At 42.3% G+C, this 15141-nt stretch overlaps 1 protein-coding gene across 5 annotated transcripts in view; it reads left to right on the top strand.

Moving 5' to 3' along the window:
- Window positions 1-15141, top strand: part of zranb3 (zinc finger, RAN-binding domain containing 3) — a 127989-nt gene that overhangs the window by 92019 nt on the left and 20829 nt on the right. For all 5 annotated transcript variants that reach the window (XM_080878117.1, XM_080878118.1, XM_080878120.1 and 2 more), the window contains exons 16-17: window positions 2586-2690; window positions 12077-12219. In XM_080878117.1, the coding sequence (XP_080734243.1) occupies window positions 2586-2690; window positions 12077-12219 (248 nt within the window). The remainder of the gene's footprint in view (window positions 1-2585; window positions 2691-12076; window positions 12220-15141) is intronic.

Below are 15141 nucleotides of genomic sequence, written 5' to 3'. Positions count from 1 at the left end.
GTGTGTGTGCCTAAAACACCTTTAAAACAACCTCAAGGTAGTTTTATTGCATCTCGCTGTGATTTATTCATAATTTGACATCCAGAAAAAATGACGAAAATATCAGATAATTAATCCAGAATTAATATTCATATCAATCTGTACGAAAGAAAGAAATATCTAATACAGCTCTACAGTATATAAATCCCGTTAGACTTCTCGTCTCACAGGTGTTGGAAGAAAAAGTTTTGAGGCATCTGTGAGCAGTTGTTGCTTTGAAACCACTTTCTACCTAAGATTTTAGTCCCTGTTGGAACTAGAAAACTGATCTTACTGTTTCTGTGCTTCTTGTGAATTGTTTAAATATTCTTCTGCTTTGAAATCTATCCAGGTGGAAATGTGTATCTCAGAGAAAAAAAAATTCAAATTTGAGTGTTAAATTCAAATTTCAAGTGCATTTGTCAAAGGAAAATATAGGCTATAACTATACATGTTTATGAAGCATCCATTACCTTTTATACAAAGACTAAGTAATGATCTACTTCAGCGGTTCTCAGTTTTTTATCTGGTATAACACAACAGATACCTCACATGGATGAAGTACTCTTCATCCATAACAATCATACTTGTTATTAACCTCTGTCTCTCTTTCACAGCATGTCTTTATCCTGTCTTCCTTCTCTCACCCCAACCGGTCGCAGCAGATGGCCCCGCCCCTCCCTGAGCCTGGTTCTGCCAGAGGTTTCTTCCTGTTAAAAGGGAGTTTTTCCTTCCCACTGTCACCAAAGTGCTTGCTCATAGGGGGTCATATGACTCTTTATGTATTATTGTAGGGTCTACCTTAAAATATAAAGTTCCTTGAAACGACTGTTGTTGTCATTTGGCGCTGCATAAATAAAGTTGAATTGAATTGAATTGAATCTTGCCAAAAAATGAATATTCATGTAATTTTGTTAGGGTTAGAGGTCCAGTGTTGAGGCATTTTTATTGAGCTCTGGGTTTTACCATTTACCCATTCTTCTCAGCTTTTGGGGGAGTTTAGTGAATTCATTTTAACTATTTTAATATATAAAATACTTACCAAGGTATTAAAGCTGTTATAATTTTACTCATATAGCTAAGCTGTTTTTACCATTACTTTATATATATGCAATTATTCATGTTTCTCAGATCAGTTTATATTAGTTGAATGAATCTTTATATGGCTGCTGTAAAACAATACTTGTGCCTGTGTTTGGGAATGGTTGCTGATCTGTAACATAGCTGTAATCCTTATTACTGTTGGCAGTCATACACAAATGATTCCCTGGCAGGTTTAAAACTATAATGGAAGGCTTAATGACATGTGAAGCTTGGTAACATCGATCGTAGTTTAATTAAGATGTTTTTAGCTCATTACTGTATTTCTGACTGTGTTTATTCAGCTGTGTCTCATGGCTTTCATTTAGTGGACTCAGTTGTGAGGAACTGACATAAGTACACATAAATGCATATAATTTACATAAAAATGTACATTTATAAATATAGTCATATAGTTATTTAAAACTCATATAACCATGAAGGCGCACAGTTTCTAATTCAGCAGAATTATTTTGTATCTTTGGCTGTGTTTACACGCAATTTAGAGATAGTATATAAAATATATATGTATGTGAATAAAACTATATAGTTGCGCGTTATGATCTGCAACTCATTTCATCAAGGAAACTTGGTCAGCATCATAAACTGCATATAAACGATGGCAATAATTGAGCACTTATTGTTTAGTGAAGTCCCCTTTGTGTCGTAGCGATCTTAGTGTTTTGAAACTAGATGTGACCGAGGGACAAAGCAGGCTCATTAGCTAACAACCTGAGACTGATAAGCTGTTAGCCAATGAGCTGTCAGCCTGATCAGTACTCCTCTTCTTCTTTAGGGGTTGCCACAGCAAATCATCTGCCTCCATTTCACGCTATATCTAGCATTTTCAAAATAAGCTTCCTGTTCTATTCAGTATGACTTGAAAGTAGCATCTGAGCACATAAGCTTGTCAGAAAAGTGTTCACTGATCACAGGTCAGTGGAACCTAAGGCCATTTTCCCCTCTATACTGCTGGACACCTTACAGCAACCAGAAGAGTTGCCCTCTGCTGGCCATTTTAAATTATTGAGGTTTCTTGTGTTTGTTTTGGTTTGGTTTGAGGTCTCTTTCCATCCATCCTTACCCTTTACTAACGGCTCGTCTAACTGGGGTTAGAGAAAATCCAGGTACACAGGTATAGGGAGTCAGCCAGTCATGCAGAAGGCTGCCCCTCCATGAGCCAGGTTCTGTCAGAGGTTGTTGTTCTTCCTCAATATTTACCGTGTAAATATGAAGCTCTTTGAGATGACTGTGTTGAATTGGCACTTTATACTGAACTGGAATTAAAATGTTTCAAAAGCTACAGATTGCATGGCTGCCTCCAAAGACTTCATATTAGATGATGAAGGGCAAATGTGGAGTAACAAACTATAAGTCAGGCTAAAGATGTTTAGAAATAATATTAGTTACAACTCTACAATACTTTACTTGATGGTGGTAACTTTGCTTCAGGCTGTCTCCTTCGTCTCTGTCTCCTCATCTTTCAGGACGGAGCTTCGCTGAACTTGAGTTTCATCCCATTGGACATCAAGCTAACCAACTGGGATGACCTGCCCGAGGCCTTCAGCCGGCGCAGGGAAAATCGAATACAGGTCTGCCCTTCCCGCCGGGCTGAGTCTGGATATGTGCGCGTCTCTTGCGTGCGCTTTGATATTCATGAATGCGTGTGGGTGTGCACGTGGACTGGGGCATTCACACCAGGGAGATGTACCTACTTAATTTGTCGTTACTGTTAAAACACTTTAGAGGCAAATTACACTAAAGTTGACTTCTAGGTTATAAGATGTGCCACTGTTTGCTTCTTGTGATTTATTGCAAAGACAAAAAAATGTAGCCATGAGAAGAATTTAAGATGATGGAAAAGTCTGCATATGCTAGAGTGTAGAGCTAAAAGTTTTTCACTTAGTGTGCCCATAGGCTGCGTTAAGGATGACCTTAATTTTAGACTAAGATAATTTAGTTTCATATCTCACCAGTGGAGGTATCGCTTCAATTCCACTGACCCAGTGAAGATGAGACATGAGGCAGTACGGAGGTTATTAAACCTAATGGATGTGTGTGTGTCACTGGCATGTGAAACTAATGACACCTCTGATCATGAGCAGGAAGAGCAGCAGCGCACCATTGGGCCCCTGACAGATAGGTGGAGTATGGACGCCCACATTTCACTACTGCAGGGCCTGATGAAGGAGAGCAGGAGAGGGAGGAGGACGAGGAAGTGGAGGTGGCGGACGATGGAGATAGGACAAAAGAGGGGGGGTGGCTTGGGGGTTTGGGCTGCCGAGGAGACGGGCAAAAGAAAGTGTGCAGTTTTATGAGGGTTGTTAAAGGAGACAGATCATCGCCTCAAACGACCCAAAGCACCAACCAGCTAATATTAAATCCTGCAATCTGCCGTGTCGGTACCAGCTACTGACAGAAGCCCCGCCTGTCACGTTGTTTATGTTGCTTTGTTAAACCGAGGCGTGAGTTGCAGCCATCCTCCAACCCATCATTTATGCCCCGTTACACTCCAATTGTCCATCACAATCAATACTTAGCAAGCGGTTTAATGCGGGATGTGAAACGTCTTGGATGGGGAAGCAGTGGTGTGTAAACACTCCTACAGCCAGAACAACAACACTGGCAAATGAATCAAACCATCTTTGAGATGAATGGTCAGTAATTACAGAATATGTATTAGAATAATCTGTATTTTATGAAAACTGGATAATGTTTCTGTGAAGATAATCATTAATTGAGGTTAAAATACAGTTTAGTGAAGAGAACACAACCCAAATAGTTTTCAACAAAAAACGTTTTAACGTCTTTGCTTTTATATTCTTACTAAAGCTACTCGGTCCTTATTTACATTAAGCGAGAAGTTGCACCTGTAGTGTAGTTGGCTTTGGTGCCGAGGCTCAGGTCATTGTTTGTCTGAAATAAGCCAAAATAGCTACCAGACCCCTTTAAATTAACATTTTTGTGATTAGCTGGCCCTGCCAAACAGAAGGTTTTAACAGATGGTGTTCTCACACTTTGAGCTCTGTAGTTACAACTTCAGTCAGTCAGGCCTAGAGACTGGTAAATGGTCGCCTGGAAAACGTGTATTATCAAACTGTTTGGCAAGAGGTCGCAGGAAATTACTTGCAGTTGATTGGTGTAATAAGTCACAATAATAATAATAAGTCTGGATGTGGTGCTGCATCCAGAATTTTCTAGCTATTTCTTTGGTCACTAGCAGTTTACCACAGTTGCACACTCACTTAAACTAATTGCAAAGTGGTTGTGAAACTGTTAAAAGTCCAAAACAAACTGGAAAAGGAGAATGTTTGCTTCAAAATAAAGTAAGGAACAACAATAAGAAAGAGACTGGTAAAAATGGCATCCATGGAAGAGTTCGAAGGTGAAAAACAAAAAGATCAAAACGATTAAAATGGCCCACCTCACTGTTACCAAAACACATCTTGATGATCCCGAGACTTTTGGGAAAATAATCTGTGGACTGACGAGACAAAAAATTCATATAAAGAACATCAAAGCAAGGGTCAAACATGGTGGTGGTAGTGTGATGGTCTGGGCCTGTTTAGATGCTTCAGGATGTGAACTACTTCTGTTAATTGATTCATCCATCCATCAATCTTCTTCCGCTTATCCGGGGCCGGGTCGCGGGGGCAGCAGCCTAAGGAGACAAGCCAAGTCCTCCCTCTCCCCAGCCACCTCCTACAGCTTGTCCGGGGAAACACCAAGGCGTTCCCAGGCCAGCCAAGAGATATAATCTCTCCAGCATGTCCTGGGTCTATCCCGCGGTCTTCTCCCAGTGGGACATGCCTGGAACATCTCGCCCAGGAGGCATCCTTGTCACATGCCTGAACCACCTCAACTGGCTCCTTTTGACATGGAGGAGCAGTGGCTCTACTCTGAGCCCCCCCCCCCCCCCCCCCCCCCCCCCCCCCCCCCGGGGTGGCTGAACTTCTCACCCTATCTCTAAGGGAGAGGTCAGCCAAATGAGGAAGCTCATTTCTGCCACTTGTATCCGCAGTCTAGCTCTTTTGGTCACTACCCACAGCTCGTGACCACAGGTGAGGGTAGGGACGTAGGTCGATCGGTGCATTGAGAGCTTAGCTTTTACACTCAGTTCTCTCTTCACCATGACAGACCGGTACAGTGTCTGAATCACTGCAGCCGCAGTACCAATCCGCTCCCTTCTCCCCTCACTTGTGAACAACACCTCGAGATGCATGAACTCTTCCACTTATGGCAGGAGCTCGTCCCTGACCTGGAGTGAGCACTCCACCCTTTTCCCGGCAGAAATGAGATTCTGAGACCAACCAGGTGAAAGCCTTCCGCCACTTGGCTACACCTAAAAATTATCTCCATAAAATTATAAACAGAATCGGTGACAAAGGGCAGCCATACCAGAGCTCATCACCCACCATGAATGAGTCCAACTATGCAGACCAAGCTCTTGCAACAGTTGTATAAGGATCGAATGGCCTGTAGCAATGAGCCGAACACCCCATACTCCCGGAGCACCTCCCACAGGACACGCCGCGGGACACGGTCGTATGCTTCTCCAAATCCACAAAACAGATGTAGACTAGGTGGGCAAACTCCCATGCACCCTCAAGTATCCTTGAGAGTGCATTGATCTGTTAATTGATGCAATCATTAATTCTGCTCTCTACCAGAAAATTATGAAGGAAAATGTCCAGCCATCAGTTTGTGCCCTGAAGCTCAAGCACACTCAGGTTTTCCAGCAGGACAATGATCCAAAACACACCAACAATTCCACCTCTGAATGGCCAAACAAACCCCCGAGATGAAGGTTTTGGAGTGGCCTAATCAAAGTCCAGACTTAATCCAGTGAAGGTGCTTTGGCATAACCTTAAATAGGATGTTCATACTAAAAAACACTTGCCTTTACAAAGATTGAGCTCCACAAACTCCACAGTGAAACTTATTGCCAATTATTGCTTGCTATTAACGCTTGCTATTAATTGAATTTGTCTTTGTTGAAATTTGTTGGATGATCTGAAACATGTAAGTGTGACAAATATGGGAAAAAACAAAGAAATCAGGAAGAAGGAAAATAGTTTTTCATGACATTGTATATGGCAAAGCCTTTATTTACATATGTACCATGAAGGCATCATAGCGATAGGAAGAAAAAGGGCATGAGTTGAATGAAGGTGTGGGAGGTTGTTGCTGTTACTGAGCAAGTACAGTGGCTTGCAAAAGTATTAGCCCCCTTGAACTTTCCCACATTTTGTCACATTACTTCCACAAACATGAATCAATGTTATTGGAATTCCACGTGAAAGACCAATACAAAGTGGTGTACACGTGAAAAGTGGAACGAAAATCATACATGATTCCAAACATTTTTTACAAATAAATAAATAAGTGGGGTGTGCGTAATTATTCAGCCCCCTGAGTCAATACTTTGTAGAACCACCTTTGCTGCAATGACAGCTGCCAGTCTTTCAGGGTATGTCTCTACCAGCTTTGCACATCTACAGACTGAAATTCTTGCCCATTCTTCTTTGCAAAACAGCTCCAGCTCAGTCAGATTAGATGGACAGCATTTGTGAACAGCAGTTTTCAGATCTTGCCACAGATTCTTGATTGGATTTAGATCTGGACTTTGACTGGGCCATTCTAACACATGGATATGTTTTGTTTTGAACCATTCCATTGTTGGCCTGGCTTTATGTTTAGGGTCGTTGTCCTGCTGGAAGGTGAACCTCCGCCCCAGTCTCAAGTCTTTTGCAGACTCCAAGAGGTTTTCTTCCAAGACTGGCCTGTATTTGGCTTCATCCATCTTCCCATCAACTCTGACCAGCTTCCCTGTCCCTGCTGAAGAGAAGCGGAGCATGATGCTGCCACCACCATATGTGACAGTGGGGATGTTGTGTTCAGAGTGATGTGCAGTGTTAGTTTTCCGCCACACATAGCGTTTTGCATTTTGGTCTCATCTGACCAGAGCACCTTCTTCCACATGTTTGCTGTGTCCCCCACATGGCTTGTGTCAAACTGCAAACAGGACTTTTTAATGGTTTTCTGTTAACAGTGGCTTTCTTCTTGCCACTCTTCCATAAAGGCCAACTTTGTGCAGTGCACGACTAATAGTTGTCCTATGGACAGATTCCCCCACCTGAGCTGTAGATCTCTGCAGCTCGTCCAGAGTCACCATGGGCCTCTTGGCTGCATTTCTGATCAGCCTTGTTCGGCCTGTGAGTTTAGGTGGACAGCCTTGTCTTGGTAGGTTTACAGTTGTGCCATACTCCTTCCATTTCTGAATGATTGCTTGAACAGAGCTCCGTGGGATGTTCAAGGCTTGGGAAATCTTTTTGTAGCCTAAGCCTGCTTTAAATTTCTCAATAACTTTATCCCTGACCTGTCTGGTGTGTTCTTTGGACTTCAAGGTGTTGTTGCTCCCAATATTCTCTTAGACAACCTCTGAGGCCGTCACAGAGCAGCTGTATTTGTACTGACATTAGATTACACACAGGTGCACTCTATTTAGTCATTAGCACTCATCAGGCAATGTCTATGTGCAACTGACTGCACTCAGACCAAAGGGGGCTGAATAATTACGCACACCCCACTTTGCAGTTATTTATTTGTAAAAAAATGTTTGGAATCATGTATGATTTTCGTTCCACTTCTCACGTGTGCACCACTTTGTGTTGGTCTTTCACATGGAATTCCAATAACATTGATTCATGTTTGTGGCTGTAATGTGACAAAATGTGGGAAAGTTCAAGGGGGCCGAATACTTTTGCAAGCCACTGTATATCCCTGATGTCTCTGGAGGCGAAACCAGGCTCCAGTGCATAAAAGATTAACTTATTCGAAGGAAGTCTGCCTATTGGATATAATGAAGGTCGCCAGGACGCTGCTCCGGATAGTTCCAGCCCACTTGAGCCCCTGCACTTGCATTTTATAAACATTATAATGTGACACACGAGTGAAATTGTAGTGCAAAGTGAGAGACGAAAAAGTCTCATTGTGGAGAGGTTTGTGTTTATCTTTGGCAACTAGAAGCACATAAACTTTTGATGTTTGTTCTATTTTTTGAACCTATAAGTTTTTTTTCCTATTTTCTGTTTTAGTGAAGTAAGAAACTCGAGGAGGACAGAGCACATTGTGTATGTCAGTCTGGTCTGTGACATTTAGATATGTGTTCTGTTAAAGTAATAAACAGGTGTTACAAATGTCCCAGTAACCTGGCTGTAACCATGATACAGTTTAGATAGAATTTTACATATTAATTCCTCATTTGTATAAACACCAATATGAAGGTTTCCTAAAAAGACAAAAACCACTGGGACCAATGATTTTGTTTTGTTTTTAGCCTTTGGAGTATCATTTACCACCAAGAAAAAAGTAAAACTTAAAGGATAAAAGTATCATTATCATACATCTTTGTCCAGATACACAGTGAAAATCAAAGCACCCTCTGTTTCCACCCACACGTCTCACCTATTAACCTGTCTGACCTTCGGCCAATCTGCAAGCTGGAAGGAGCATCCCACTCTCCTCCTTAGTTTCAACTTTTGACATCTGATTCAACTTTTTGGCTCTCATCTAACCTCTGATGGCCTGGCAGCACAATTACTATTTCAGATTTTCACTAAGCTTACCCACAGTCTTCATCTCTACTTTCCTCCTGTCAGGAGGAAGACTGTCTCGCTGTAGAGGAGGGTTTCGGTGCTCTACCGGCACATGACGTTCGGCTTGATGCTGTGATTTGAGTTCCTAATGACAGAGTACTACTTGCCTTCAGTCTCAAGGATGTTATGGGCGATAATAATTTAGTATCGTTTGTGGTTTTAAATGCCGTTGTTCTGGTTTTGTGAAAATATGTGCAAAATAAGTCGCAGTAGATGGCGGCCCCTCGCTGACTCTGGTACTGTCTGTTCCTGATAAAAGCAGAGATGCTTTTATGCTCCTCACATACGAGGTCTTGAATAATCTGGCCCCATTTGATCTTAATGACATTATAGCACTGCATCACCCCATTAGAGCGCTGTGCTCTCAGACTGCTGGCTTACCTGTGGTTCCTCGAGTATTTCAAAGTAGAATGGGAGGCAGATGCTTGAGCTTTCAGGCGCCTCTTCTGTGGAACCAGCTTCCAGTTTGGATTCGAGAGACAGACACTATCTCTACTTTTAAGATTAGGCTTAAAAATGTCCTTTTTTAAAGCCTATATTTAGGATTGGATCAGGTGACCTTGAATCCGTAGTTTCTTCCTTTTAAAAGGGGGTTTTCCTTCCCACTGTCACCAAAGTGCTAGCTCACAGGATGTTTGTTGATTGTTGGGGTTTTCTCTGTTTTCTTTGTATTGTTGTTGGGTCTTTTTACAATATAAAGCACTTTGAGGCAACTCTTCTTGAGATTTGGCCAAATAAAAATAAAATTGAATTAAATACATGCTCTAATTGACAAGCCAGCAGTTTCCAGCATACTTGACAAGGGACCGGCCGGTTAATGTCACATAGCTCATTGCTGTTATCAGATAGTTGTGCGCACACTCAGAGGCAAACGCTTACGTTGCAAATGCTAATGCTAATGTTGTTAGACATTTGCATTAGCATACACATTAGACAGACCTAATCAGGCAGTTAAACCCCCCTTACACAGCTAAACGTGGACATATAAAGTGTGACAATTCATTTTATTATAAAAATAGAATTTAATATTGAAGAAAAAGTTATTTTTTGGTTTGTATATGCTGTCAATTCTAGTTCTGGAAACTGGAATCAGCAAAAATCTGTATGGGCTATCAGAATCAATCCAAGAAAATTGCAATCAGTCCTCTTTTTTTTTTTTTTTTTTTTTTTTTGCCTGTCCCGTTTGGCTCTTTTGCCATCAGAATTGTTGTCTAAAGGCAAAGAAAGATGCCCAACGGATTTACTTTACCAAATTGACCATCCCAGCCTTGCCGTAATGGTCCATTTGATTCACCTTTTATTGTTTATTTTATTTTCACTTACTGAATACGGGACAGACTTGACTGGGGGAAAGAAGGGGAGAAAGAAAGAGGGAAAGAGAAACAGCTGAGAAGAGGGACGGGGGAGAAGGGCAAAAAACAAAAACCAACAGAACGGGCAGAGAAAAAAAAATGCATATATCAATCACCTGGATCACCTGCTGAGAAAGAAAAAAGAAAACAAGCAGAAGAGAACAAGAGTAATAGAATAAACAACATCACAATGATATATGGGAATATGACAGTAAATACTAAATATTAAACATTATTGTGCAGCACATAAGATCAACAGAACACAGTGTGCTTTGAGGTAGGAGCCAAAAAGGGTGTAGTTTGTGGGTGTGATCACCCGTGTGTACACCTGTGAGCATGGACGCGCTTGTTTTTTTAAAAGGTTCCTTCATGTAATGATCTGCTAGAGGGTGTGGGGGGGGCCACAGCCCCGTCCTCCAGGGCATGAAGCAGGTATGGAGGAGATCAAAACTCCAGACATCCAGAGGCCCCCAGAACACAAGAGACCAAGGAAGACCAACAGAGGGGCAGCTGCGCCACTGTCCCAGAAAGAGCTGAGGAGAGTCCCAGATGAGGGCTCACTCAGCAGCCGCGGAGCAGAAGCCAGGGGGAGTTGCAGTGACGCGCCCGTGAGCTCCGCCGGCAGCCAGCCGTGCCTGAGTGACCGAGCCCCAGGCCGAGAGGCCGGGGGCACCCCACCTCCGAAGTGGCCCGAGCGAGCCCCAGGCTCCAGGTCCCGATAAGCGGCCGCCAAGGAGTGAGCCGGTGTGTACCTGGACGCCCACCCCCGGACACAAAGAACCACCAACGCACCGATGTCTGAGGGAGTCCGCCACTGGCAGGGGAAGTGGTGGTAGGGGGAGATAGGCCTCCAAACCTTGGAGGGCCTGAGATGTCCCCAGAGAGGTGGCGCCTGACACCCAACCTGACATATAGACACAGAAATACAGGCACACACAGACACAAACATCCATTCCCACCCTCATGCTCTCATATGCACTTACTCCACACTCAACCAACGTGGAGACAGACATAAAGAGACGCTGTACACACGATCACACTCCCCAAGCGTACTCTACGAAACAGGTCTAGGTACCCTTGCCCCTGGAGGGGGGAACTGCACCCAGACCCAGGTGGTGTTACCCTTTTCCCTGCGGTGGGGAGAGGCAGACCGCCCCGACTCCGCAGCAGCAGGGAGGCCCCACACTCCAGACCGCAGTCGGACGGCCAACTCCTCCTCCTAGCCCCCCCGCTCCAGCAGGCCGCAGAGAACGGGGGATATTAGTGTGTTATATAAATATCACATATATTATATATAGATAGCTGTCATGATACATGTTGTACATATGTTATATAATAAATATTTTAAAATATATACTTATTAACGTTATTTTAACGAGTTCATCTTTACATCCAGACGTCAAACATTTGTTTCTGTTGAATACTTTCATTTAACATTAAACATTTAATGAGTAGTACGTACTAATTCCTTCAAAATATACCTGCGCAAAGATCAACAAAGACAGCTTTCATGCTGTGATAGCTTGAAACCTGTCTGCATATAACATATAAAGACTTTTATCTTGACCCAAGTCTTTTTTGTGACGGTAAATATCATCCATAGCAAAGACAGGGGAAAAAACCCTTTCAAGTGTAATATACGTAGGTAAATTGTCCATTAAGGCTCGGTGTCTGGTGAGCTATTTGTTATATTGTTGGTAGATTTCCTTCGAATCCTGCCTTCGCTGGAAGAATATTCAGCCCTCTTTTGGTTTAATGGGTTTTGTTCAGCTATCTGGAAAACTGTCTCCTTTGAATTGTTTGTTTTTGGCTGAAGTGCATTTTCAAAATTGAAAAGCTAAAAAAATGTTTTGCTTTTAAAGAGGTTTCACTGTCCAAACTATCAATTTGTGTTGAAAATGAAGACTCCGGCGGCTGCAGTTGCGGCTTGAAATTGAATATGAAGTGAGGTGTCGTGTCGCCCCGCAGGTGCTGAGCTTTGTTATGGAGTGGAGCGGCCTGCCAGCCATGAAGCAGAAACTGCTTCGACGCAGCGGTCTTCTCTTCCACAGCCCTACCCTGGGCTTGCAGCAGCTGTCCGCCGCCCAGCGCCCTCACTCGAGCACCAAGAGGTCAGATTTTTTCCTTGAAGGAGACGTGCTTTGACTTTCACCAAACCTCTCTTCTAATCAGTGAATTTTCAGTCACTGAAATGAACGTTAAGTGGTTTGTATTGAGTTTTAACCTTTTCCAAACCGCCCAAAAAACAAGTTTGTTTTTCTGCTTTAACCGCTAATGTTATATGGATGTAGTTTGTGAAGCCAGTTTGGAAATACCTTAAACCTTTATACCTTGGTTTAAAATGGAGCACTGTAACAAAAAATAATTTCCCCCAGGGATCAATAAAGTATTCTGATTCTGATTCTGATTCTGATAAACCCAGATTATTTCTAGTGGCCCACAGGATGTGACTCCTCTGATTGTAAAAACTGTTGTATTCAAGTCTGTCAGTAAACATTTGCCTAGTGAGTGCATGCTCTCACTCATTAGTTTTGGGTTTTTACAAGGTGTTCTTTAAAATTATGTTCCTTTTTTGAGGCAAAGCAGAAGATAAAGCTGGAAGTCTTCGCCTAAAGAGTGTCCCTCAGTTTCTCAGTCATCACGTCCTGCTTCATGTTGGCTACATCGGGTTTTTTAGGTGTTTTTTTTTTTTCTAATATACAGTCTGCGGGTCATGATTTGTGTGGTTTTAGGCTACGTTCCAAAAAGATGCAAACACAGTTCTATAAAAACACGGGGAGGCTCTATAAGTAAAAACAAAATGCAATTCTTTGCAAATCCCATGAGCCCAAATTTTATTCACAACAGAAAATGTTAAATATTTAACGTGAGAAGGTGTACAATTTCAAGAGAAATATGAGCTCATTTTGAATTTGATGGCAACAGCACATTCTATAAAAGTTGTCTTGAGTCATGTTTACTACTGTGTAGCATCCCCACTACTTTGAATAGCAGTCTGTAATAATATCTTGGACCTAAGGAGCACAGCTGCTGGAGTTTAGGGAGAGGAAAATTGTCCCGTTCTTATCTAATATATGGTTCTAGCAGCTCTACAGTCCTGGATCGTCAAATGTTTTCAGCTAGTGAAAGATCTGGACTGCAGGAAGGTCAATTCAATATCTAAATTCAGACCTCCGGTAGACCATGCACACGCATTAATGATGAAGGTCCAGTTATCTGAATACATCTTTTACCTAAACGTTTCAAGTTTGTACCACATTTAGTGAAAACTTTCATCTAAAAACAATATTTAGAATCAATATTTTGCTAATGCATTAGCCAAACATGTCTTCACTTACCATCCTCATTCTGTGCAATAAGCTTTCCCACATGTGGATGGGTTTCCTGTATTAACAGATTAAGGCTACGTTCACACTGCAGGTCTTAATGCTCAATTCCGATTTTTTGATCAAATCCGATTTTTTTGTCTGCTCGTTCACACTACAAATAAAATGCGACAGCAAACGCGCTCTAGTGTGAACGCTCAAAGCGGCCCGCATGCGCAAAAGAAGACGTCAACGCGCTCTGTTTAGACCCAGAGCAAACAATATTGTTTGACTGATGGCCCTTAATATAAAGACTTCGGACTTCACGTTTCCCAATTTTTGCTTTAAGTTATTTTGTTATTTACATAATAATGTAGATAACCTAATAATTATCCTTATTGCTGTTTTAGAGGAGCGGTGCTTCAAAGGATAGTTGCCGATTTCTGTCAGAATCTGCAGATTATACAGTACAAATAAAATGTTCACGTTTCTCCAACGTTGTCTTCCCAGCTGTTTCACCGGATGGTCAGGAAGCGTTCGCGATGTCTTCTCCAGCGCTTCTCCGGCGCTGATAATTGGCGTCTGTCTTGTGGCAGTGACATAAAAGACGGATTTAATGCGACTTGACCGTTCACACAGCAGTCGCTTTCTGAAACATCGGATATGTATCGCATTCAGTACCACATACGAAAGTGACCCAGATCGGATTTGAAAATATTGGATTTGTGCCGTTCACACTGTCATAGCATGATCGGATATGGGTCGCATAGGGTCAAAAAAATCGGATTTGATGCGCTTTCGCCTGCAGTGTGAACGTAGCCTAAGTGTAGAATTAAACATACAGATTGTAATATGAACTAAATGGATCTTATGATCATTTATTGCTGTATTTAATTAATTTCTTCTCACATATCAGCTTATTTAGCAAACTAGCTACATCTGCCAGCAGTTTCCAGCAGGAAACAAGAAGTTTGCCATTTTTCACCACTGTTTGACATCAAAGACCCATTTTTCTCCTAAATGATGTTTTCAGGTTTGAATTCTTCCTAATCATCACTATAAACCGCACGTGTGCACTAATGATTGGTTGTGCCACACCTCCCCTATAAGCAGTTCAGCAAACCTGTATACTGTAAGCAAAAATGCATCTCCCACAATGATCCAGTCAGTAAGATATCCTGTAACGCTGCTTTGAATCGGTGGAAATAGTGAGATTTAGTAGTTCCCAACATTATGACAGAATCCAAGAAGTAATGTGAGAGATTTCACAGAGAAACAAGCGGATTTGTAAATACTAACTGCCCCAGGCGTCATGGAAGGCTGAATAATGCGTGTGTGCGTCTGTGTGTGTTTTCGTGCCCGTGTGTGTGTGTGTGCGGGGGTGTATCAAAGGGTGTCTGCTGAGACATAAGAGAAAATGGGATGAGCTCTGTGTATGCGTACATGTGTGTTTTTTGACAAACAAGCATTGTTGCTGGCACACTAATTACAGCTGGCGTGGACTAAGGCAGGGACAGTTTGCCAATTACAGGGCAGACGTGTGTGTGTGTGTTTTGTAAGTGAGGGAGAGTGTTTCTCAACTGGGGAAAGCGTTTGGGTGCATGAACCTAATCAAGGTGTGAGTAGGAGGCAATTGGCCCGGCTTGATTTGATACCTGTTTGATTTATTCACTAATCAGAACCAATCAAGCTCCAGCTATGGCTCAGCGGGGCGATCACAGCTCACCT

The sequence above is a fragment of the Rhamphochromis sp. 'chilingali' genome (genome assembly GCF_963969265.1).
Source record: "Rhamphochromis sp. 'chilingali' genome assembly, chromosome: 3".
Taxonomy (NCBI): domain Eukaryota; kingdom Metazoa; phylum Chordata; class Actinopteri; order Cichliformes; family Cichlidae; genus Rhamphochromis; species Rhamphochromis sp. 'chilingali'.
Note: the sequence above shows the minus strand (reverse complement) of the source record. Positions and strands in the feature narration are given on the sequence as shown.